Source organism: Tiliqua scincoides, chromosome 4, assembly GCF_035046505.1.
Source record: "Tiliqua scincoides isolate rTilSci1 chromosome 4, rTilSci1.hap2, whole genome shotgun sequence".
Taxonomy (NCBI): domain Eukaryota; kingdom Metazoa; phylum Chordata; class Lepidosauria; order Squamata; family Scincidae; genus Tiliqua; species Tiliqua scincoides.
In genome coordinates, this window is record NC_089824.1 from 159145589 (window position 1) to 159172498 (window position 26910).

At 43.8% G+C, this 26910-nt stretch overlaps 1 protein-coding gene across 1 annotated transcript in view; it reads left to right on the forward strand.

The window, feature by feature from the left end:
* The window catches only part of BEND5 (BEN domain containing 5), a 1022542-nt gene that overhangs the window by 777951 nt on the left and 217681 nt on the right, over nucleotides 1-26910 (forward strand). The window contains exon 8 of the mRNA XM_066625824.1: nucleotides 22606-22720. Within this exon, the coding sequence (XP_066481921.1) occupies nucleotides 22606-22720 (115 nt within the window). The remainder of the gene's footprint in view (nucleotides 1-22605; nucleotides 22721-26910) is intronic.

Below are 26910 nucleotides of genomic sequence, written 5' to 3' on the forward strand. Positions count from 1 at the left end.
TTGAATGGCAAGATGCCAGCAAAAAGACATACCCTGTGAAACCCATGTACAGGCACTAGAACCCAATGTCAGAGCAACTCCAAATGGTTCCCAAATGACCAGGGTGGCTTGTATTTGTATTGTGTATGTATTCAGCTTTATTAAATTTGACACCCAATTACACAAAGTCACTGTTGGACTCAGATGTCATCTCTTTGATACTGTTCATCTGACCTTAAGTGAAGTGCTGGCATGCCCAAGAAGCTTGGGGCTTTTCTCCTTGCTTTTAAATCTCTTCAAACTTTGAAATACTACTTACTCATCTAAACATTTCAGACTGGAGTAAGTTAAACAGCTGATTGTATAATCAAGGCCAGCCTTTGGCTATGATCATTTAGGGTTTAAAGGTTTAAAAGGTTCTGTTTCTTCAAATTTTGGTGGCATATAAATGAGGTTTTAGATCTTGTGAATTACAGCCTGCAAAGGAGCTTCACTGAACTGCTAAATCTTCTGAAGTTATTTTGATCTAACTTCATTGTTTTAGTCTGAAAGTGAGAAATATCACATTTGTATCCTGATCTTTCTACTGTAATAGATCAGGGTATTTAAATGTATACTTTCTCCACAACCTTGGAATACCTTTTCTAGAAGAAGTAGAGCCCAAAATGGTTTTTGGATCTCATTAATGATGATTGAATGTGTTCTCTTCATCAAATCAAATTAAATGAACAGCCCAATCCTAACCTGTGCCAGTACAGCCAGTCTGCATTGGTCCGTACTGTATCCAGCACAGATTAGGAGGCTGCTCTAGGTCATCTTGGGGTAAGAAGATATTTTTTCAGTGTTAAGCCCCAGCCTTCCCTATGGGGCTACTTGGATCTCCGCCAGCTATTTAGAGCTCCAAGGCCTGGCAGTGGGAGTTAGGATTCAGTGTGTGCTGCTGATGCTAGTTCCTCCCCCTCCTGGACCCAATCTTCCCCCTGTTTCACCCTCCCCCACCCAAATACGCCCCTTCCTGGGACCAGAGGGAAATGGGACTGGCAGAGCCTTGCTCCACTGGATCCAATGCTCCATGTTGGGCTGAAAAGCCTGACATGGAGCTCCTCCAGGCTGCGCAGGCAAAATAGCTGGCACAAACTGGAGAAGACCCATTGTGGGGTTTGCACCCTTACCTGGGGGAAGGGGTTCCTGTTCCCCCAGGAAGATTCTGGCAGGTGCTGCAGCACCCATAAGATGCAGCTGTAGCCATTTTGGCACTGCTGCACCTCTGGGTGCCGGGCAGCTTAGGATTGGGCTGTTAGAGAGTTAACCAAGAAAAGTGTTTTCCTATGGTCGGAATGAAATGGCACTACTGTTCTGTGCTCCAGACACAAGAGACCCTCACCCCTCAAAAAATGTACCCTTAGGGAAATTGGGAAGGACACAAAATAGTAAGTTTAAAAACTTAGGAAAGTTGTTCTACACTTTTGGGGATGATGGCAAATTACTTGACATGTGATCATCCTGCATATTTTCAGTTCTGCTTTATGTTTCCCTTTCATCCTTCCTTAGGATTTCTCTGGGTTGTAATTGAGAACTCCTTAGAAATTGGTTAAATTTTTTATAAATAAATAGAGTTGCCAGGTTTCCGGATCTGGCCACAAGCATTAAGGGTTTAGCCTACTTCTCAGGCCAAAACATGACACCTGGCAACAGCACTTCTGTTCAAAATTTAGTCCACATTAGAGGTCAGAGTTCCAAATTACCAATCTAGGAGTAAAAGTGAAATATGGAAAGGAGATGGTTATGGTGATTGAACTTGCAGCAAGATACATGGAAGGCCAGGCTTTAGCCTAGCATCTTTCCAGAGTGGCTCTCTAAAGAGATAAATGAAGTAACTGGTGTGGATCTGAGTAGTCCCATAGGGCAAGCTTGAGTTTGACACAGAGTAAGGGGAAAAATATCCTTTTACCCCAAAGTGCCCTCCAGCAGCCTCCCAACCTGTGTTGGAAACAGTGCAGGCCATGCAGCCTGGCTGCACCAGCGAAAGTTAGGATTGGGTTGTCTGTGGTAGATTGCTTTGCATGTAGAAGGTCTCTGTTTCCATCCTTGGCATCTTAGGAAGGGCTGGGTAAAAGACCCCTGGCTAAAGCACCAATTAGTATGTAGACATTACTGAGACAGTTGCACTAAGTTTATGACTTGATACAAAGCAGCTTCATGTGCCAGGGTTGTAGCATTAGTCAGGGAGATGGTTTTGCTTAGTTTGACTAGCACAAATTAGACTTAAAACCAGATTTGAATTCTGAGAAGTGTTGTTCGAGATAACTCCATTATGTATGTTACTCTTGATAGTATGTTACACTAATTAAACAACAATTTTAGTTGTTTAACTAAATAGTATGTTACACTAATTAAACAACAATTTCATTAGGTTAACATTTTTGTTGTTGTTGCAGAGGACCAGTTAAGCTGAAACTCAAGGAAAAGCTTTTTGCTCTCTACTAAAGAAAACACAGACACACACACACACCACCTATACAATCAGTCTAATCAAATGCTGTCCTTCCATTTCCCCCACCTTTTGATACTTTTAAAAAATGTCTTTTATCTGTGTTCAGCAGCAGGAATAGCACTGGGATTTAACAGTAAGTTCTAAAGCAGACCAGTGGCTTTCCTATCTCTGAGCAAATAGGGCAGACAAAAGATGGCAAGAGGTGATGGGGTCTTGACTGAAGGGATAAGATCATTGCCGATTTAGATTTTATTCTTGAGAAATATTTCTATTTCTTGAGGGATTAGAAAATCCCCTATGGGGAAGAACTGAATTAACTGTTTTTTTTACCTGTAATCTCAAAATGATGGTATCTGCGAATTGGGATATGAAGGTAAATTTGACTTGATACCCTCTGAATAGCTCACTGACCTGAAACACCCTCAAAAATGCAGAAACGGTACCTTTTGCTATAATCCCATGATCTGGTCACAGGGAGATCTTGGTTAATGCAGCATTTCAAATATTCAGCAGCAGATAAGCCTATGTACTGATCATCTGGACAAACTCCTGCTATGAAAGTTTCATAGCTCTGTCCCATTATCCTTTATTGCCAACTATAAGAGATCCAACAGAAGAGTGCACACACACACAAAATATGGAGGGGAAAACAAGACAGGCCACTGGCAAAATCTGGCCAAGTGTGAGACAGAAAAAAGGAAGGCAGGACCAAAGGCTAAGGTTACCCATCTGGATCTGTGGAGATGGGTTCATAACTGAGATGCTGATGCAATGAGGCTAGGGTACCCAACAAGCTCACAGAGATAAATGTGAGATAAAACAAGCAAGGAGACAAGTGGAACAATTTTGGGAGCAAACCTAGCAGGTACTGGGTTGAGATTGGTCTGACATTTTCAAGGAAAAAATTCAAAGAAGAGAGGAAGACACAGAGAAGAAATGAGAAAATAATGAGGAAGTAAGTTACTGACCTAGAGCCCAATCCTATGCATGTCTACTCACAAGTAATCCCCATTATAGTCCATGGGCCTTACTCCCAGGTAAGTGTGGTTAGGATTGTGGCCCTAGTTGCATGATGGCATGGTTGGTAGCAAAGGTAGGTGGCAAGTGCAAAAGTATGTGGCAAGTATCAGCCTGGCTGGTAAAATTCCAACATGCAGCCTAGTGAATTATGACTTGTGAATAGAGAACAATTGGGGAGCTGTAACCAACTGTTATAGGGTTTTCAGCCATAGACTACCATGGGACCTTTTATGGGATTAGCTCATCATAGACAAACCTATATCGCCTAAATGACCCTTGATGGGCTTGCCTGGTTCTCAGAGGATGGGCAGTCTCATTTCCTTAGTGCCTGATCCTAGGTGACAGATTGCCCATGGAGCCCAGCATTCAAATTGGCATTTGGGTGGTGGGAAACAGCCAGAGGCTCATGGCACTCTTTTGTAGGCTTGAATAGAGTGGCAGAGCAAAGTGTGGTCATTGTGGAATTTTCCTGTAGCCGAATGTGGGCAGGATAGGAAGGTTGTCATGCTGAGTTATTGGAAAAGTTTGCATTTTATAAAAGGCTTTGGAGTTTGATACTTGCTTAGCATCAATGTCGATCAAGGAAGACAAATGTTCTGGCCTGAGCCACATGCCCTCCACATGTCACATATATACAGAATTTAGCAGCATTAGGGCACAATCCTGACCTGAGAATGGACCGGTGCAAGTCCTTGCGCCAGCCCAGGTGGGTCGCAAACATGCCTAATGCACGTTTGCGCCTCCTCGAGAGGCCGGTGCTCCGAGAAATGCCGACTTGCAGAGGCTGACATAAGCCTCCCTGCCAGCTTCCTCTCTGAGGCTTGCATCAGCCTGGCTGGCCCGACGCAAGCAGCAAAGGTAGGCGGGAGGGGGAGGCAGGGAGGAGGTGGAAGTGAGGGTGAGCGGATGGGGAGTGGGAGTTGGGGCTGGGATCCGGCAGTTATGCTGGATCCAAGTCCTCGTTCCCAGGGAGAATGGAGCAAATTGAAGCTGCTCTGCTCTCCTTGGGCTTGTGCCACCTCAAGAGGTGGTATAAGTTTGAGGAGACCCATAGGGCCAGCAGCCCTTACCCAGAGGTAAGGGGAAATGTTTCCCCTTACCTCAGGCTGAGCTGCTTATGGCTCCTATCCTGCGCTGGATACAGCGCAAGCCTCCTGGCTTGCCTGTTCCAGCACAGGATAGGATTGTACCCTTACTTTCAATGGAGATTTTACACAAATCTGCCCTCCCACCAAGGAAATGTTTCCAGTGACTGGATCACAGACAGGCATGAATGCCAGCTCCTCACAGCAGCATGAGGGGAGAGATCCAGAGAGAGCAGAAAGCAAATGGAGGGCAATTTAGAAAGAAAAGAACTGAAACCAAATAAAAATAAAAATCAATTCAGCTGAACTGTGCCAGGGCAGGCAAAGAACAAAGGGTCAAGAGGCGAAGTAGGAAACTCTAGGCTAGTGAAATTAATATCAGTTGTGGAAGAAATCTGGGAAACAATTGAAGGTGAATGGAAAAAAAAGACTTTTTGAGAGGGAAAAACTGCCTGAGACACAAATCATTAACCCTGCCCATATGACTCTATCTGACCCCACCACCCAGCACTTTAAACTTGTTAAATCAGGGAGAAAAGAACCTTTTTGTGTGTGTAAGCCGAGTTGGTTATATTAATGAGGGCTGTTATATAATGACAGATTCATGTGCTGTGTAGCAAAAGAAGTGTTTGGGGTCTCTAAGTTCAGCGTTTCTCAACCAGTGGTACTTTTACCACCGGTGGTACTTGAAGTGGTGTCCTGTGGTATGTGTAGGACCCCCAGAACTCCAGCGCCTGGCAGAGAGACCAGCAATGCAACACAAAAAGCAGCAGCAGTAGAAGTCTTGGCTCAGTGGGCAGAGCTCCACTATGCATTTTTCACACACTTGAAAAAGCCCTCCCTTCCCCCCTGAGCCTCTTACCAGGGTCTGTCGTTTAGCATCAGCCTCCCAATCAGGAAGTAACTGGTGATGATGTCATCACCAGTTACTTCTGGTGGTACTTCCAATAGTTGGAAGAGATCCTGCTGGGCACAAATGTTGAGAAATGCTGTTTTAGATTATATGACTTGCCTAAGGGGTCATGCAGCAGTAAGTCCCACTGAGTTCAGGGGGGGGGGGTTACTCCTAGGTAAGTGCATATAGTATTGTAAACTTAGAAAGTGCCATGTAGGCATGATGCAATTTTGAATAAGAGCACAAACCTATGCATGTCTACTTAGAAGTAAGTCCCAATATGTTCAGTCAGACTTGTCCCCAAGTTGGTGTATAGGATTGCTGCCTCCGAGAGCGAAAATTGTTTCTTTTTCTGAAGTTCAACTGGTAGCTTTGGCTTTCAGGCAGCATCAAATCTAAGGAAGCCAAAGTTCCTTATCTTTTGCAAGAGTCTTAATAAAATGCAGTACTGCCTTATCTTCCTGGCTCAAAATCTACTCTGATTGTCCCCTGGGCATTCGCATGGATAATGTAAAATATGACTTGGAATCATAGATACAGCTTCAGCTTCTTGGAAGCAATTTCCCTAATCATGGCAGCTGAAAAATGGGCTGCTGTAAATTTGAAATCTCTAGCAGGAAGCTGCTCCTGTATTTTTTTAGAAGGGTTCTAGGTTCAGTCCCTGGCATCACAAAGGCAGGCTGTGAAAAACCACTGTCTGCAACCCACCATGTAAATAGAAAGTTGGGCACAATAGGTGGATTGAATATCTGAATATTGCCACAAGAGGCTGCATTACATACTCCGTGTTCAATGGACAAAGAAAGTAAGCTTGAGTTGACTATATCAAGGTGGCTTATGCAAGCAAAGGAACCATGCAGTCTGTGCAGATGTGAGTTCAGTGGGGGAAAAGATCAGGTAACTAATTGCCTCAAGCCATGAGGCAATTCAAAAATCAGATACCATAGCTGCTATCTACCCTGCAAAGAGTTCGGTTCCTGCAGTTTGCAAGCATATGTAAATATAGGGAGATCAATATTTCAGGGTCTTTTTTCTGGTCATTACTACTTATAAATAAATAAATATAATAGTTCTTTATATATCTCCTTTTTTAAAAGTCTGGTAAACCTAAGTGGGTCCTGATAGAGTGTCATTTAAAAAAATTGGGTCCTGGTGCTAAAATGTTTGGGAACCACTGCTCTAGTTCATCATTCTACTCCCATCTACACTTCCCTTGCAGTCTGTTCCCTGCTTCCCCCCTTTCCAATCTAGGAATTGAGGGGAGGAGGTGGGGTGGAGGCAGCTGGTTAGGAGGCGGCATTTGGCACAACAAGGCACTGTGCAAGAAAATGTAGCCACACCAACAGAGTGCATGCTGCATCTTATGGTGTGTGTGTGTGGGGGAGGGGCAGTCATGGAGGTCTCCTCAGGATAAGGGAAATTTCATTACTTTCCCCTGGAGAAAACCTCCACTTCCTCAATGGGTTTCCTCGGTTCTGCGCCAGCCATTTTGTTGGTGCAGAATCAAGATGAGTAAGGGAGAAGAAAGGAACAAAGGATACTAGTGTGTGTGAATGTCTTCGGTAACTTACAACCCCTCCTTGTCCAGACACTTCCCCATTCTTCCCCCTCCCTTTTCTGTTCCTCCCACCCTCATCACCAGCTCACTGGTGCTGACTGACAGTAGCTTCTCTACCAGTCCACCAGCAGCCATTGCATTGGTGGTCTTGTTCACTTGCCAGTGGAATGTCCCTTCAGCTAGCGGAATACAAGGCTCAAATTGAACTGCCCTACCTCTGATGCCAGGAGGACTTGGGGTAGATGAGGAAAAGTCGTTGTGGTCTAAAAATGACTTGCTCTGTTGATAATTATAATGAGCTTTATGGTTGGCACTGGAACAACTTCATTGGTTTGATATAGCTTGTAGCAAATATATTTGCTGCCTACCAGCCATCAGCAATGGGCAAACGAGTCCTTGGTGCTATGAAACTCAAAGCTTTTCCATGTAAATAAAAGAACAAACCCAACACTGCTGATCAGGGGCATACCTGATCAGCAGCAGCATGTTATTCTAATATGTACCTTAGACGGAGAGAGGCAAACCATTTCTATGAAGAAGTCCAGTTGATATGGCAACCAGAAAACTCTCCGCAGCAGCAGTAGCTAGAGAAGCCTCCATGTGTGACTTTCATCTTCAATTCAAGTGAAGAGATTTCTGATCTATGCAGCATTCTGTGGACATAGGATTCCTCAGGAGACTTAGACTTTTGTTAAATAAATCACTTCATTTTCTCTTTTGTCTGGTGTTCTCATGAACCATCCTGAAGAAAGGTGGGTCTTCCAGCTGATTGCTAGACATCTGAGGATAGATTTCACTGGAAAATTTATATATTTTCTGTTCATTTTCCTCTGGGTGAGTTTTTTTATTTAGAGAGAGAGAGAGAGAGAGAGAGAGAGAGAGAGACTAGATTCACAGCCATCCTGTCTGATGCCTACACACATCATTGCTTTGTGTGTTTTTCTAACTACTGACAGCATTTGTGGAAGCCACAACCTCTTACGTGCAAGGACCAAATCCCATTCATGGTATTTTCTTTATTTAGGCCCCAAAGGGGCTTGCTGCCACTTACCAGAGCCTACAGCAGCCTCCCAGCGGTGCGGGAAGTTCCAACACCAGCCTCCGCAGGGCTCCCCAACATGCAGTCGCTTCTGGTTTCACGAGCGCAAAACCAGAAGTGATTGCAATTTTGAGGGTCTCTGCAGCATGGGAAGCCCTATGGAGAATGGCACGGGGACTCCCCACACCCCTGGGAGGCTGCTGCAGGCTCTGATAAGTGGCAGCAAGCCCCTGAGCCCCTCCAAAGCAGCGCGATCTAGCACATTATATCGCTGCCTTCCCCCATCCCTGCAGACACTTACTGTGGCTCAAACTCTCTCTAAGAGTTTGAGAACTGCTACTGTAGACCACTGTGCTCCTTTTCTCCACATGATTGCTCTATTCCCCTTTCCTTTCAAATCCAGAGAGTGGCAGGAGGTGGGTTCCCCCTGCCATCCTACCACCTGAGACAGTGGCCTCATGGATAAGCTGGCCCTGAGAGGACACAGATCGTTCAGGCTCTATGGGCCAAAGCCAGCACCTTGAGTTGTGTGCAGAAATAAGTGACTTAACAGTGTGGCTGTTTTAGAATATGTATAATATGATCATACCAGAGCAAGCCCATCTATGAGGGAGAGCCAGGCTCTGGATCACCCCACCCTCCTTACTTTCCTAAGGAGCTGGGTGGACAAGGAGGCAATAACAGCAGCAACTTTCCCTCTTCCTCCACCAGGTGTACAAGTGAATGCATGCAGAAGAACTGCAAGATTTGGGTCTGCCTTAGGCAGTGGCCAAACCTTGGCTGGGTGTGCCAGCAGGAATAGAAAGCCTAGACTGAGGTGTATTACCAGAGATCTATAAGGGAACACATTCATAGCACACTGAAATGCTATAGGCTGTTGGCATTGTTTTTTATACATTGTTTCATTTTTTTTATTTCTGAGATTCAGGTAGAGATGGTAGCATATTATAGGGTCAGATTCAGTATGTACATCCATTTTGCCCATAACCGTGTCAATTTCACTATTGTCCTTTTGTTCACCACTTATATCTCACCCCTCTCCACCAAAAAGCATCATTCAATTTTCTCAAGGTTATGACCTGCTCATATTAGACATCACAAAAAAAAGTAGAACTGTTCCATATTCTTTATTCATTTCTATGGTGTTAACATTTCGGCTGCATTTAACACTCTTTAAGAGCTAATTCTCTTAAAATGAACACCATAATCCCAGCAAAAATTTACTGCTGTCTGAAGCCCACAAATTCACAAGAGGGACTAACTTGGAATAATAATGAACAAGCTTGCCATTCTCTTCCTGAATATCTTCAAAGTGGTTCAGATAAATCCAGCATAATTCATTAAGAAAATCTATATCATATAGTCCCTGCATGGGCCTCTTGGGATCCCTCTTTTGTGTGTTCTATAGTGGGGAAAGACAAGCTACTTCCATTGAAAGGGCAGCAACTGATTTCATTTGGGCGAAGGAAATTCTCTAAGTGCTGTATTGTGCATTAGGAAAATTAAAGAAAACAAAAGACAAGCAACAAAGACACCCACTCAACCCAGGACAGGCAAGTGAATTTATGAACCCCTGGGGGTGATGGGGGAGCAGCTGCACCATCCTTCAGATATGCCCTCTCACAGACGAGTCTGACACATTCTTTCACGCTATAATTCTACAGGCTGTTCCTGTAGCATAAATTAAACTCTGGTAGATATTTATTTTTTTATGGCTCCTACAACATTTGGTTTCCAAGCACATTAAGTTAGCTACAAGAGAGGTGATCCATGCACGAATGATGGTGAATTTTCTTATCACCATGTCTGTGTGTATGGCTGCATTTATGGAAATGTGTGGTCTACTCCCACTGGGAGGGTTTATAGCAGGCAGGTAATATGGAAAGAAGTAGATAAAACACCCAGAAATATAGAATGCAGATTATCAGAAGCTGTACTCAAACTGATGAAGGAAGGACCACTGAGAATACATATTTTCATGGAGTGGAGTAGGTGGAAAGTCTCTTCTAGCCTTTATACATTTGAATTTTAAGTGCAGTGATGAACCCAGGAACTCCTGAGGCAACAGTCCAAAGTGACTGGGAATCTCATTAATTACATGGTTTCTTGCATCTTGACAAGTAGATCATCTTTATAGCTGCGATCCTTAACACACTGGCAACTCTCAGAATGACTCAGGAACTGGAGCTTCTCAATTGTGATGGACTTATCTTCAGGGTCTTGATTTGCAAGCTATCTCTAGTTAGTGCTAGTATCCCTAGTTAGAGCAATTCTGGTTTCCAGATTGTTCTAACACATGTGTGGTATGGTGGTCTGTGGATGGAGTTCGCATCATCTCTTTTTTAGCTGCTAAAACAACAGCAGGTCTTTTTTTACAGCACACTATTACATATGTGGGCTTTTCTATGAATCTGGTGGAAATCAAGTCAGATGCCTTGAACATATGAATTATCTGAATAAGAGGAAAATCAGAATATGAGATGTGCTCTGTAGATGAAATATTTATGAGGTTTGTTTTGAAATGTCTAACCTGGTCTATTCATAGAGTTCTAGAGAGTTCAGCAAATCCAATAAAACGTATGTGAAAATATAAAATACGAAATAAGATACTGAATTTGAGAATGCCTAATGTAGACTAGCCCAAGGAGACAAGATGTATGGAGTTGACAGGAAAGCATTCATTTAAAATAAAGACTATAGGCCATGTCTACCCTAATATGAATTTATTTTCAGTTTTCTCTGCCTAAGTATTTGCCACAGATAGGGGTGTAATATTTTTTTTATAATATATCAATAGCTCATTCCTGATTGTCAGATGCTATAGGCTGTGTTGTCAGCCCATCTGAGCTATAGTTTTTGTAGGCTCTGTTCTTTTGCTATATGGGGCTTAGTGTTAATAAGCATATAATTTTTCAGACAAGGAAATTTCCTTACAGCTCAAGTTCTTTTCCACTACAAATCTATCTACATTGCATCAAAACAGGGCCTGAGGTGAAGATGGTTTTCAAAAAAAGGAGTGATGAAACTTCAACCAACCCATCATGTTTCTAGAGATCCATAGAAGATAGCATATCACTCGGACATCAGAGTGAACTGGAAGCAATGCCAGGAGGCTGTTTTATTTTTACCATTACATAAATCACAGAGTGAAAATCTGCAGCAGTTCTTATTCTTATTTAACAATATTTTAATTTTTATTGAAAAAAGCCATTTTATGCCATTTTTGTAAGAAAAGAAACATAGAAAATATTGGTTAGGTAGGAAAGATACAAAATCAATATACTGTAATGATATTTCATAAAAGCTCATAGCCCAGTCCTAACCAGACCTAGTGCAGCGGGACTGCATGCCCTATGCTGTATCCAGCATTGGATAAGAAGAGCTGGAGGTCTACTCAGGATAAGGGTAAACTTTACTTTGTGTAAAGCCCCACCTTGCCCAATGGGCCTCCTCTGACCTGTTCCAGCATTGGATATAAATGGTGCACATCTGAGAAGGCCCATGTAAGGCCCATATCAGATCCAGGAAAGAGGTTAGGATACAATGGAGGCCTCCTACATCGCAGTGCAGAAAGTTAGGTAGGATTGGCTGCCCAGCTCAGGCACATATGCTACCACTTTCCACAGGGATAAGACAACAGAAAGGTTGCTTGGAACCAGCCTTATCCTCCTGCATCCCATCAAGACGTTTTACTTGAATATTGTTGTATTAACAACATTAGCAGCTACCACGTTTTCCAGACTCACAAAGAGAGCCTGATCCAACAAGAAGCTGATGGAACATACCAAGATCCAGGTCTACAGAGCTTGCGTCCTGAGTACACTTCTGTACTGCAGCGAGTCAAGGACTCTTCACTCACAACAGGAGAGGAAACTGAACGCTTTCCATATGCACTGCCTCCGATGCATCCTCGGCATCACCTGGCAGGACAAAGTTCTAAACAACACAGTCCTGGAACGAGCTGGAATCCCTAGCATGTATGCACTGCTGAAACAGAGACGCCTGCGTTGGCTCGGTCATGTTGTGAGAATGGATGATGGCCGGATCCCAAAGGATCTCCTCTATGGAGAACTCGTGCAAGGAAAGCGCCCTACAGGTAGACCACAGCTGCGATACAAGGACATCTGCAAGAGGAATCTGAAGGCCTTAGGAGTGGACCTCAACAGGTGGGAAACCCTGGCCTCTGAGCAGCCTGCTTGGAGGCAGGCTGTGCAGCATGGCCTTTCCCAGTTTGAAGAGACACTTGGCCAACAGACTGAGGCAAAGAGGCAAAGAAGGAAGACCCATAGCCAGGGAGACAGACCAGGGACAGACTGCACTTGTTCGCAATGTGGAAGGGATTGTCACTCCCGAATTGGCCTTTTCAGCCACACTAGACGCTGTTCCAGAACCACCATTCAGAGCGCGATACCATAGTCTTTCGAGACTGAAGATTGCCAACATGAATGTTGTATTAAACAGCAGGGCTCCCTTCAGTGGTGTGACATGGTGTAAAATATGGAAAATAGTGATTTGAGACAATAGGCATTTTCTTATTTGAGAAGAGGAGTAAATTACATAAACTCTTTGTGTTTTTGCAGTGGAACCCACTGCGTTCCCATCCACTATAATCTAATCAGTCACTTATTTCCTGCACACTCATTTTATCCCATTATGTGAGATTTCCTTTGCTTTTAATCCTGTACTTCAGGGAGCCCCTTAGTTCCACTGGAAATGCAGAGAGCTCAGATATGGTAAATAAAAGAACAAATCTCCTGTAATAAAGCTTAGCATTCCTCTAAATCAATCACCTTTCCTTCCCCCAGTGGACAGCATAGAGTCAGGGAAGTGACTCTCCTTTCGTCTGTTGATTAAAAAATGGTTCCCTCAGCTTAGCTAAAACAGTCGACTTGCACAGGTAATTCTTCCTCTAGCGCTAACGTTCTTGCTTCACATTAACTAGATGAAGTGCATCAAAAGACACATTTTGCTTAAATATCTGGAAGCAGAGGGAAAGGTAATTTCATACCTTTGTCTCTGTCCCTGTCTGTAAGCCAACAGATAATTGGGGGGAAAAAAAGTTTGGACAATTAGCAACACAGTCCTAACCTGCACTGGAACAGCAGGCCAACTGACCTGCGCTGTATCCAGCACACATTAAGTGCAGGCTGGGGTGCAACTCAGAGTAAGGAGGCTTATGTCCCCTTATCCTGAGTAATGCCCCAACCAGCACTATGGGGCTACTTGGATTTGCACCAGTGAAATTGCTGGCGCAAATCTGGGTGGCCAGTGTAAGACTGATCGGAACAGCAACAAGGGTTAGGATCCAACCTAAGTGCCAGATCTAGTTCCCATCCCCCTTCCTGGACCAGTCTGCCCACTGGCCTACCCTCTCCCCACCCTGATATGTCACCTTTCCGCCCTCCCCCACCCTCCCCAAACTCCAGCGCCAGTGCAAACTCAGCCCATCCTGTTGGCACGGAGGCTGGATATGGCCTCTGTGGGCCGGCGCACATCTTTGCACTGGACCAGCTGACTCACAAGGAGGCACAAACATGCCTTTCAGCATGTTTGTGACACCCCTGGGCTGGTGCAAGGGACTTGTGCCAACCCAACAAGTGCCTAGGATTGCGCTCTAAAGAAGATTGGTATGCACTTTCCACTGGAATTATTATAAGAAGGAAATGCTACTATTTATGAGCACATATGAGATATAAGGCTGGATTTTAATATTCAATTCACTTTTGAAGCTATCCAATCTAGTGGCCATCACCATTTGGTGATCTGTCTGGCAGCCTGGAGTGGGAGGCAACTGGTGACATTGTCCATCGCCCAGCTGACTGATGTCAGCTCATGCAACTCACTGGGGCCTACAACATCCCAGAAGGATATCATGGCTAATGATATCAAATGCCACTGCGAGGTCAAGAGGAACCAATAGGGATGCATTCCCCCTGTCCAGTTCCTGGCATAGGGTGTCCATCACAGTAACAAAAGTAGTTTAGGTTACTGTGGTTAGGCCTGGCAGTCACCACAATCTCCCTCTACTGCCTCTACCAGTGCAGCTCTGATCCAAGGCTGCTGCATTTCAAAATTATTATCACAGTCCAGCAAGACTATCCCAATGCAGGCCATGAAGGTGGCATGAATAATGTCTAAATATGTACAGTAATCAGTGCTATATGTTAGAAAATTGCAACAAGATGAAAGTGAAGCCTGATGGCCAGGATGCCCAGTTTCTATCCGTTTTCTGTTTATGGGCAATCTCCTGGTCCTGAAGTCCCCTGAAACACTTAACATGTATGGGGGGTGGGGGGGGCGGAGGGCTGGTAATGTCTATTGTCAATGGATGGCAGACTTGAAGAGCCCCCAGGAGCTTCTCACTGCCAGACCTGATAAGCCTGCAACTGAAGCACCAAAACATCAGAGTGCAAATGCTCTTGGGAACAGCATCATTTTTTCCTGTCCTTTTAGCATTCAAATAAAAGCACTGGGAATTTTATCATGCAACCTTTTATTTGGAAATAAGTTATACCAGCAACAAGTTTTCTACCAGGTTCAGCCAGCTCATTTATGTTTTCCTTTCTTCCTTTTTTTAAACTTATCATTAAGTTGAAATGGATACATAAGTGGATATATATCATGAAGCATATGGATCTGTCTTTGCTGCTTGACATGCCCTTGATTGACTACTATCCATCCTGTTATAAGCAATTATCTCATCCGGCTGGTTTTCTCTTGCCAAGAGATTAACTCTTCAAGGGACGTACGTTCTGTGGGCTTAAAAGACGTGTTTTTAAGTCTCTGGAAGTTTGCTTCCCTCCACCTGTCACTACTGGAAGTAATTTGAAGAGCTGCATGTAGCCACTACCCCAGGGATAGTATGGAATGCAAAGGCACATGTTTCATCACCTCTGAGGAGCCACGATAGTATCTAGTGTGATGGTTTTATGGCAAGCACCCTATAAAAGAGCAATTTTCTGGGCTCAGTCTAGCCACCCAAAAAATGTACCGCTTCAGCCCATGGATTTAACAAAGGAATCCTCATCCAGCAACAGCATTCATGGTGGGCCCAGCCACTAATGTGACTACTTTGAGCAGCAGGCTGGAAGAAATAGCAAACTGATGAGGGGTGCCCACCCTTGCATCTGTTTGCTACCTCTCTACCCTGCAAGAGTGTGCAAGAGAAGCAATCCTCTTTGGACAGCTTCTCTTCCACAAAATCAGTCAACTAGGACAGGTTGTTCCACTTCTCTCACCTCCTTCTTGTCTATGTAATCAAGAACCCCATCCTATGTCTTTGAAGGAAGCAGCAGGTGGTGGTGTTTACGGGAAGGGGGTGCTGTGAGAGCCCTGCCCTCTCACACAGCCTTTTTCAAAGAAATAGTCAGGCAGACAAGGAAATTGAACAAACTCTTGTTTGGTTTGCATTCGTTTCACATTCCAGGAAGAACCTGCTGACCGAAAGGCAGGCTGGTGACGCAGCCCCCTAAAATATTAAGGAGCAGTATGTGTTCTGCTTTAAACTAAAGTAGATCTTAGTAGGGTTTCTGAATGCTGATGCAGAGCTTCAGCCTAATACTCTCTTCCAATATTTTCCTTCACATTGTTTTCTCCCCTGCGTAATCCTACTTTTGAAATAAAATCTTGATAGCAGGTAATCTTCTCCCACTCCCAAAGCAAGCAGTATCAGCATCCACATTGGTACTGTGGATTCCTTTAGGAAACGTTCCTTTTCCAAAGAACATTCTGATTCTAAAGATGACGCTTTATCTTGCTGAGATCCATTAGACAAGTCAACATGGCTCAGTTGTCAACATTCGTTTTGAATGAGACTCATTCAGTGAGTATCAGGGACAGTTCAGGAAGGGCTTTGTTGAGTTGTTTCAGTCAACAGCCCTGTACTAGTTTGCAACAGTAAATATGCGTTTACAAATCTATGGTAAGGCCACACCTGGAGTATTGTGTCCAGTTCTGTCGCCACATCTCAAAAAAGACATAGTGGAAATGGAAAAGGTGCAAAAGAGAGTGACTAAGATGATTACGGGGCTGGGGCACCTTCCTTATGAGGAAAGGCTACGGCATTTGGGCCTCTTCAGCCTAGAAAAGAGACGCCTGAGGGGAGACATGATTGAGACATACAAAATTATGCAGGGGATGGACAGAGTAGATAGGGAGATGCTCTTTACACTCTCACATAATACCAGAACCAGGGGACATCCACTAAAATTGAGTGTTGGGCGGGTTAGGACAGACAAAAGAAAATATTTCTTTACTCAGCGTGTGGTCGGTCTGTGGAACTCCTTGCCACAGGATGTGGTGATGGCGTCTAGCCTAGATGCCTTTAAAAGGGGATTGGACAAGTTTCTGGAGGAAAAATTCATTATGGGGTACAAGCCATGATGTGTATGTGCAACCTCCTGATTTTAGAAATGGGTTATGTCAGAATGCCAGGTGCAGGGGAGGGCACCAGGATGAGGTCTCTTGTTATCTGGTGTGCTCCCTGGGGCATTTGGTGGGCCGCTGTGAGATACAGGAAGCTGGACTAGATGGGCCTATGGCCTGATCCAGTGGGGCTGTTCTTATGTTCTTATGTTCTTATGCGTTCTGAAAAAAAGGGGGGGGGAAGTGTTTTGAGACTGGCAATATCTCCATCTTAGGTTTCAGTATGGAAATTGTTTGTCCAAACACTAAGGTGAAAGTGGGAATTTCATTATTGCAAGTGGAGCTAATGTTCCAGCTGCACAAGGCTCTTTATGGTGGCATGAAAGCGGGGCGACCATGGCATCCTTCTAGGCCACTGCCAAAAATAAGCTGAAGGGCAGCACACACAGCGGCAGATCTGAAGCCTCTGCTGGTTCTCATAGTTGGTGGAGAAGGCCTGCCATGAGCAGGGAGCGGGAGGGCAGGGGGGTTTGAAGGTGAGGAGGGGAAGATAAGGTGTTTGGCGGGGGAGGGAGGTGGTGAATCTCAGTGGCACCAGCATGTGCCAGGATTCTATCCCATCTTTCCCAGGCTGCCCCTCCCTTTTTCTCTCCAACATATGCCAGTAAAATGGCTAATGAATATCCAAAGGTGATTGGGTAGCCTACTGGGAGGTAAGTAAAATTATCTCCCTCTGGCTGTCCAGTTGTGTTCTCCCCATCATTGGATGCAACATGAGCTCTGTCAACACACCTGCATCGGTGGGGGGATTGGGTTGGGCAGTGAGTTTCTAACTACCAGATATTTTGTTTTTAACATCACCAGTTGAGGGCCATCCAAGACAGCTGTCAGCGGAACCTCCCACAGCCGCTGATGCTGCCGCTTCTTGGCTGTTACTGCTGGAGACATCACCAATTGTACTGGAGCTATGAATATGATTCAAAAATGTGTAGTCTAGTGGAACACAGACTTCAACAGGACAGAAGAGGAAAGAAAGTTAATCCCTCATCATCCACTGGGGTTCTGTTCTGGAACCCCTTGTGGATGAAAAAAATCAGTGGATAAAAAAACAGTGAAAAAATAGATTTAATGTCCCACATCCAGGTTTCTTGCCTTTCTGTTACTCCTACTGGAATAAGGTCATGCCTTGACATCCTCAGGGGTTTGATTCTGGTACTCCCTGCTGATACCATAAAACGTGTTAAATAAAAGCAGTTTAAAAAAATTAAAAAGTGCGTCCCTTTACAACTGTGTTTTAAAAACAGCTTTTCTTACTATTACGGAGAGACACAGCCCAATCCTGAGCTCCCGTGGTGCACAGCTGCAGCAGCACTGAAAACGGCTACCGCTGCATCCTGCACACCTTGGGCAGCACCTCAGGAGAAGGGGACTTTTGTCCCCTTTCCCTGGATAAGGGAAGTAGCCCCACCATGGAACTACTTGATTCACCACCGACCGAAAGGTCGGTAGTGAAGGAAGAGCGTACGTGGCAGGCGGCGCGTCCCACATGAACACTCAGGATCTGGTGGAGCAGAGCTCCTCTGGTCCCTCCCGGATCCTGAGTGTTCTGCTTCACCAGATCCTGAGTCCTTGTGTGGGACACACCTCCCCTGCCTTCTCCCTGTCTCCCGCCTCCCCATCATGCCTCCTCCCCGCCCTCTCCCCACCCTCTGCCTGCCTCCCCCTCCCTGGAATGCCTCCTCTCCGCCTCCCCCCACCCCCGCTTTCCTCTCCGCTGCTTGGCGGTCTATACGACTGCCGAGAGGCAGAGGCCAGGCACCCACCAGCACTAGCCCAGTGCCAGCTAGCGCTGGGCTAACATGGACACTGGTCTGGCGTTAGGTCTTGCAAATGTGCCGTACAGCATGTCTGCGACAGTGTGCACCGGCAATAAGCCGGCATGTCGAACCCAGGATTGGGCTCACAGTCAGCAATTAGAAATGCAAAGGACCCCCTGCCTTTGCCTGGCTCAGCTGAAGAATGGAATGATCACTTGCATGACTCTCTTTACAACAGTAAGAAAAGCAGTTTTTAAAAGTGTGATTTTAAAGAGATTTTTCCACTTCTCCAGGGATCAGCACATTCCTTCTCATTTGCAGTGCCATTTGTGTTGAGTCAAATTTGTGTATAAAAAAATCCATGGATAATAAGGTTGGGCCTGTACAAACATGTGAACACATTCAGGGCAGAAGCCTAACCAGGTCTACTCAGAAGTAAGCCCTATTTTGTACAATGGGGCTTACTCTCAGGAAAGTGTGGTTAGGATTGCAGCCTCAGTCTCTTGCAACACATAGCTTAGATCAGCCATTTTCAACCACTGTGCCGTCGCACATTGGTGTGCCGCAAATGGTCCACAGGTGTGTCACAGGAATTTGGGGGAAGGTCATTTATTAGTAGGGCGAATGGGGGATGTGAGCACCCCACTGGCAGCATGGTGTGTCTTGTCAATTGTCAAAAACCTGATGATGTGCCTTGACAATTTTAGTGCTTTGTCAGTGTGCCATGAGATGAAAAAGGTTGAAAATTGCTGGCTTAGATGCAGTAGGGGCAATGATTGTGGAAAATTTTTAGGAGACCCTTGAGAAGAAGGTATTATGCGAAGGAATTCAAAGTGTCTAACAGAAAGAATGGAGAAACCAGTGAGATTTGACATAGGCAGTCTGACATGTATGATGCATAATTGTAACTTTGTGAAAAAATCATGATCAAAGTGATCATGAGTTTATCTGTTGGGTTTGTGTGCACAAAGGAATGTGCATTTCAATATGATTTTTTTAAATGAAAGAAATGGTAACCCTGTTATAGTTCACAGAGCTCCCTGTGTACCAGAACTCTCACATTCAATCTGCACGCTAATTGGTCTTTAGCTATGGATACAGTAGACTGTGGTTTTGTTTTTTTCAAAAATAAAGATATCTGATTCATATTTTATCTTGGATTTCGCCCCTTGACCTGGAGCAGAGTAATGGTTCTGAAGTCCAAACAAATCAATGAGAATACAGTTATTTTTGTTTAATAGCACACCACTTGGCTAGCCAATTAATCTGCTCATCTGTGAAGAGAAAATATATTGCAACAAGTAGTTCCATTTCCAGAAGTCATTCTCAGAGGTAACATTACAGTGGTCTTGTTTACTTCCAGCCCCACAACACGGTCCAACGCCTCAACAGTAGCATAGGTCAATTACTGGACAAATTAAACAATTATTAGCCACTAACAAGGGTGACTGGCATCATTAGTTTTCCTGTTTACCAGCAAACTGTTATTTTAATACAAGGACCAATAAATAAATTAGGGCATCTGTTGTATCACAGTGTCTGCCTTCAAGTAAATTATGTTAAATGGACTTTGTTTTCTGCCAGTTTCTTAACCTTGGTCTAATGGAAACCAAGATATTGGTTGATTGCAGATGATGTACATGGTCATTTGTGTTGATTTATTAACATTAGAAGCAAATTTTTAAGATTTTAAAACAGTCCAGTGTATTTTTATTTGAAACCTTATTGATCTGAAAGTCATCATCTTCCTCTGAAGGAAAAGCTTCAGAGGTAATTTTATTGATTGGCTGAGTCCTCACTGTGATTTCAGTGTGGGTTATGCACATATAAGGCAGGTTTCATTTGAATTTCTGATATGATCAATAGACATGTTTATATCTTGGCTTCAGAACTGAGGTTTGACTCTTTCTTTACAGGAGACTGTCACACAAAGTGTTGTGGTCATTCCTGAAAAGGACATCTCTCTCTCTCTCTCTCTCTCTCTCTCTCTCTCTCTCTCTCTGCTAAAAAGACAGAAAGTATTTTCCCAAACTCCTAACCATTTAATTTCTGTTTAATTTCCAGAAAACTTTCCTAGACCATTACTTCTAAATACAGGGTGTCTCAAAACAAACAAAAACCACATACATTTTAATGTGCTCTAATTTGTACATCATTCATACAAACCTGCAACACTTGAAAATCCAAAGGAAGAATTACAAGAGATGTATGGAACCAATTTGGTGGTTGTCTGCAGATTCTTACTGCCAAAACCTATCAAGAATTAGGCTATACAGGTCCAGCCTATTTATGCACTGATTTTTTATATACAGATTTGACTCAACACGAATGGCCACTGCAAATGAGAAGGAACATGCTGATTCATGGAGAAGGGGAAAAATGCATCCTTTTAAAATCAGTCTAAAAAACTGAACAGTCCTTTAACAATAGCCTCCTTAACGAGAGGGGGGGGGCAGCTGGCTGACAATCCATCAATTCATCTCTCTCCAGCGGACCCCTCCCTTCCCCCTGAGCAGTGAAAGAAATCACTGCATTGGTGAAGAGAAGGGCTGAGTGAAGCACCTTCGTAAGCTCTTGGAGGATGACTAATTGATGGATCGTCTTCTTAATGACTTTTATCTTACATCACAAAGGTCAGCAAAGCTGTTTTTAAATCACTGGAGCAAAGAAACTTTGTTTTTTAAATTGATTTGCTATAGTGCGTTTTTTGCCATCCACGTGAATAATTAGTCTCAACCTGTGCTGCAGAACCCATTACAACAGCAGAACTTACTTCTTTACTTCTCCTTGTAGAGCTAAATTGCTGGTCAAGGAAAAATTTGGCACTGTTCCACTTGATGGGCTTTGTACCATATCACAGATGGGGTTATTCTCCATGGTTTTCATTGTGTAAAACATAATTTGGACCGGAAAAATCCTTCCTATCCTGTTGCCTTTCTATGGAAAGCTTATAGAGTTGTGGGATTCTATAATACAGGATTCTTGGTGATGCTAACCAAGCATCTATCATTAAAGGGGAAACAGTAAGCATGGCCTACAAATACTTGAGTTGATCAAAGATTCTGTATTTGTGAGCATGGAGAAGTAGAGGATGTGTTATCCATTATTTACTGAGTTTTCCTTTATATACCGTAGCTGCCCAAAACATTATTGGGGAAGTTGAAGTTGTGGACAGCCTGCATCAGCAAGGGCTGGAATTGATGATTTTTTAGATACCAGCCATGATTCTAACAGCCCGATCCAATCCTCCACCATCGATGATTATGATGTACCGCATCCATTGATGCAGTACATCCATTGTATGTGCTGCATCCATTGGTGGTGGTGGTGGGGACTTGAAGAAAACACTTTTTTTACTTACCTTGGATAGGCCTACTGGCCACCTATAGGTCTCCTCCAACCCATGCCATTTATGTAGATGGCATGTCTGAGGAGAGAAAGGGGGCGACATAGCCAGAGAAAGAGGGTGTAGGATCCTGCAGTTGCTGGGATCCACCCCATCCCTGCCATTCTTTGCCCTGAAATGCCCCTGAGTGCTCCCCTTCCTACCACTGCCACCAACTTATTGATACCATTGGGGCTTCCTGAAGCTGCTGCCTCAGATCCTGCTGAGCTCAACATCTCCATAGCCTCCTGGTGGCGGGCTCCACTCACTTCTGTAAGGCCATTTTCAACAGCTGTAAAGCAAACCCTGCCTCCAGAATGTTACTTCTGATGATGGGTGTGGAGGAGATAAGAGTGGCTCATTACTCCAGAATAGGCATGCACAGGATTGTGCTATAAGACATACTGTACTTTTTGGGGGGCGGGGGCGGGGAATATGTTGCAGTCTTTTGTTAATAGATCTAGTTTGGAATTTTGGAGCAAATATACATTCTTTTTGCTGGCAGTGATTTGTGTACTACATTGAGGGCTATGAAGTTTCCCTCAATGGAAAAGAAAATTCATGAGTAGCATATAAAAGATCATGGGGTGCCCTGCATTGTTTGATCTCCTTATCTGTAATGTAATATTTTTAAAGTATCCCTGAATTTTACATATCCTTTTACAATCCTTGTAGTTGGAGAGGATTTATTTTATGAGTTTGTATAGGTGGGGACAATATCTCTGTTTTGTATGTACTGAATGTTCTATCGTTTTACTTCTTTGTAGTGGCAGCACCTGACTGTAAGCAATGACATTTATACAAGTATTTTGATATTTATTTGATACGTTTATACTGAAAAAATACTGTTTCATTCAATGTGAGAAATTCAGTGAAATCCCAGAGAACTACATTCTATTTTCCATTGTGCACAAAATACTTCACATTTTATAATGGTAGAAAGTTAATGTTTTTCTCTTTTTCTCCTAGGTATAATTGATTTTCTTGTGAGTCCTCATCCAATTGCCAAAGTACTGCGAGATCATTTGGTCTTCAAGATAGCACCCATGCTTAATCCGGATGGTGTTTATCTTGGCAATTACAGGTATTATCAACCAATGCAGAACTGTGAATATTTGATTTTACTGTTCAGAGTTGGAGGTGCTTTGTCACTATTCTGGAGTTATCGTTCTTTTAGAGCTGATGTTTACAACGAAGTAAAATTTGCACACTGCCCAAAAGTAAGGGTGTAAATTAGAAACAGTGGCACAAGTTAGATAAGAAAACTCCAGTTTCAGTCAATTCAGCAGATAAATACCACTGCTCCTGAATGTGTGTGTGTGTGTCCTAAACCGATGTTGCAAATCCAAGCAGCTTGGGGCTGGGCCCAGGTTGCCTGGAAATGGGGCTAGGATCTGGCATAAGTGCGGGTCCTGGTCCCCCTTCTTGCTCCCTGCCCAACCATGGTCCTGCCTGCCACCACCCTCCCCTGCCCCAAAACACCTGTGCAGTTAGATGCTACCAAGTCACAAAAACAATTGATATGTGAGAATAGTTACTGCCAGAAACTACACTCAGCATTTAGACTGCAGGTCCTAAGAAGCTTAGGCCGGATTCTCCTAGTGGCACTGCCCTGCCAGACCTGATCTCTCTGGAAGTGTAGATGGCTGGGGCAGTAGTGGTGCACCAGTGGGCATGGTGGGGCTGTTCAATGGCCCAGCCTTTCAAAAGAGGAAAGGAGAGCGTAGAGCAAAACTCCACTTGTAGGTCACACCAACCATTCCCGTGCACAGCTGCTGCCTTTGGAGGCAGTGGTGGTACACACAAAAGTCAAACCTGCAAAACAAACAAACAAACAGGAGAAAAGCCCTGCTTTAGGGTTTGGGTTTAATTTAGAGTGTAATTTTTTTTTGGCAGAATTAAGGTCATTATTTTTAAGCTGCTTCTGAGGTGCCCAGCACTTCTCTGACAACCATCTGGCCAATCATTTGCAGTGTCCCTTGAGAAGCGAGGTCTTCACAGAAAGAAAATTATATCTCCTTTCTTAATTGCCAGACTGATAGCACATTATAATTTTAGGTTTTTGCGAGGTGCAGAAAATTCAGCTGGTCTGAAACGAAAACGGCTGTTAATGAGGTGGATGGAGAAGCATTTGATTTACTTGCATTTTACAGCATCATTCTCAAAATGCCTCCTGCAACTAATAACTTTAAAATGAATATGGTTAGCAGAATGCTACCTATTACTGAAATATTAAAATCTTAATAATACAAATACTTGGTAGCTGTTGAATAATTCAGTACAAAAATGTCATTTGTTGAAGTTTACCGAATGACCTTTTTGTCTCTCCCATTTGAAAGATGAGTTCTGTTACACCAGTAAAATGTAGGTTCAGGGTGATCCACCAGTTAATTAAGCCAGTCTGTCTAGATGTAAGTTAATGGTGGTGAGAGAAATTTCCTGTCTTAATTGAGGCATTACACCACTAGCTACTTGTGACAAAGTGCTCAGCAATGCTTTTTTGGGATCTACTGAATAGTCTTCAAATGCTATTTAACCAGTGGCCACCATTTGTCAGTACCATATGCTACAGCGTGGTAAACCAGAATGATTTTCTTATATTTAAAATCATTGGCAACATTACTTCTCCCCTTTTTTTGGTCAGCAGTTGTATAGTGCTGAGGTGTGTGTTGTGATGCCTTAGGAAGCATGCTCACAGGGACACCACAAGATATCCCCAGTGGTCCCTTCTATCTGTTCCCCTGTGCATCATCATCTTGGATCTTGGCACATTTTGTGAGACCCATGATGGTGGCGTCCAAATTTGGATACTGGATACTGTACAAATTTGGAGATTTGGATACTGCCATCTTGGATCTCACAAAAATCTTGTGAGATTTGGGTGCTACCGTCTTGGATCTTGCAAAATTTCATGGGATCCAAGATGGCATTGCCGAGCTAAACCAAAATGAAGAGGCTGCAGGGGCATCATGACCCAGGTAACACTGCATAGAGTCAAAATGCTCAGGGTTTGTGTTCTGGCTTTGTGTGCAGTGTGCTCTGCTGTCATTAGCAGCTTCCTCCACTTGTAGAAGAGTTGTACTCACAAAAGGACCACTTCCACTTATGGAAACGCCCTTATATGAGCATAGCTCTCATTTTGCAAGGGGAAGGAGTGACTGCTAGCAGTTGAACAGTCTACACAAAGTTAGAATGTAACCCTGGATTTGCCCATCCTGTGCATTTGACTCTGCATGTATAAGGCCTGAATGAAGTGGTGATGAGATGGAAGAGTTCTCTGACATGGTAAAGCTGACTGCATCAGGGTAGGCAATAATTTCTGAAACATTCTCTCAAATGAAAAAAAAAAAATTAATGCTGTTTGGTAGAAAATTAGCACAGCAGGCTGTGACCTTGGATAGAACCCCTCTCCCAAAGAGTTAGTTTTTTTCTTGCAGGAAGTTTGTCTGCCTTGCTTGCTCCAAATTCACAAAGTAGAGGCCAAAGCAGCAAAAATACCAATCAATAATCCCTGCAGTCACAAGAAATTACTGATGCCGACAAAGTGTTGCTCCGAAAATGAAGCAACAAGGTTGCGATTTTGTAGGGATTTCCCAGTGGTGGAAAAATTCATAGTCTGCAAGACATGAGTTTAATAACACAGCTGTAAACGGTTACTGCTGGGGGCACCGTGCCAGCTGTTGGGTTCGGTTGTTGACGGGAGTGAAATAGTAGATTTTTCTGGTAGAAATGTTGAAGTTGTGATGAACTCCAGTTGCCTGGTTGATATTTGTTGAGAGTGGGTGTCAACAAATAAGACCCTGTATTTTGTTTTGTACTTTGGATTTCCAAGTCCTTTTGGAAACCTGCTCAAGAAGCAAAAATGACACAGGACTTTAAAAACATCAGATGATGATACACGTACCATACATCAGGCAGAACCTTGGAACCTTTCTTCAATATCCAGGTTCAGGCCTGGAATAAAAAATGATAATAAAAATAATTGTCTTTGAGCATGAACAGAGTGAATATTGCTAATGTAAAGACAGCCAGCTCCTACATGTGTCTTTTTGGGTTAAAAACATTGTAAGCCACTGAGTATGATGATTTCTGGACAAAAGGAACCTTAGCATTTGTTGATTGCTTTTTTTTAGTTAGTTGTGTTAATTAGTCCTAATTCCAGTCTGAGTAAATGTCAGTACACTAATATATACACATAAAACAGTAAAATCAAAATCAAACAGACAGGTTTTAAAATCCTAAATAGAGATGTAGCAGGGACATCAAAGGAAGAGGGGTAAGACATGGACAGTGTTTTATAAAGCAGAAAGGAAGATGTAGTCAAGTGGATGTTGCTGAGGGAGGTGTTTATTTAGGGTTGGTCCACCACCATATCAAAACAGGTGTTACAGTTCACTACAGATACAGGAGAAAAAAGGAGGGTGTCTTTACTCACTCTCATTGATCCCTGCCAGCTGTTGGTGAGACCCATGAGGGATGCCAGGTTGAGTTCCAGCAGCCACTTTTCCAGAGTGATCCATGCAGGTGTGGGGGTTATTTCTGAAATATTTCTCATTCCTGAAGGATTGCCTGGGTAGTTGCAGGCCTTCTCTGATCCCCAGCTCTCTCTTCACACCAACTGCTCTTCAGCCCTGTCCCTCCAGCCTGCTTCACCAGCCATCTTCCTTCCTCAGAATTTCTCATCCCCAGCCTGCTTTGGCCTGATCAGTCCCTTTCTTGTCTTCACCTCCTCCTGCAGGTCTTTGTTTCTTCTGTTGCTGGATTACACCTCCTTTTCTATCTTCCTCTTCTCTACTCACTTTGCTTCTTCTCCTGTCTTGGTCAACTTGAACATCTTTCCTGACCTCTCTTCTTCTTGTGTGTCTTTTTTTCCTTGTCCTTCATCAACACTTCGTTTTCTATCTTCCTTCTCTGACCTCCATTCATCTATTGTCTCCTTTTTCTTCCTCCTTCCTCCACTTCAGCCCCATTCTCCTGTTCTCTTCAGCTTCCCACTCTCCCTTCTTGGTTCCCACTTCCATCATTCTGGCCTGCTGCATTGCTGGCTTGTTCTCACGATAACCTTGATGTCTTATGAGGCTAGGTGAGACACCCAGAAGCCTCACCCCAATGTGGTGAGCTGTGGTGAGCCATGGTGCCTCCTCAGGCCATGGCTCACAAACCCCTATCATCAAATGTCAGTCCAAAATGGCAAAGGGCACAATCCTAACCAACTTTCCAGCACTGGCATAGCTGTGACAGTGAGGCGTGTGCTGCATCCTGCAGTTGGGGGGC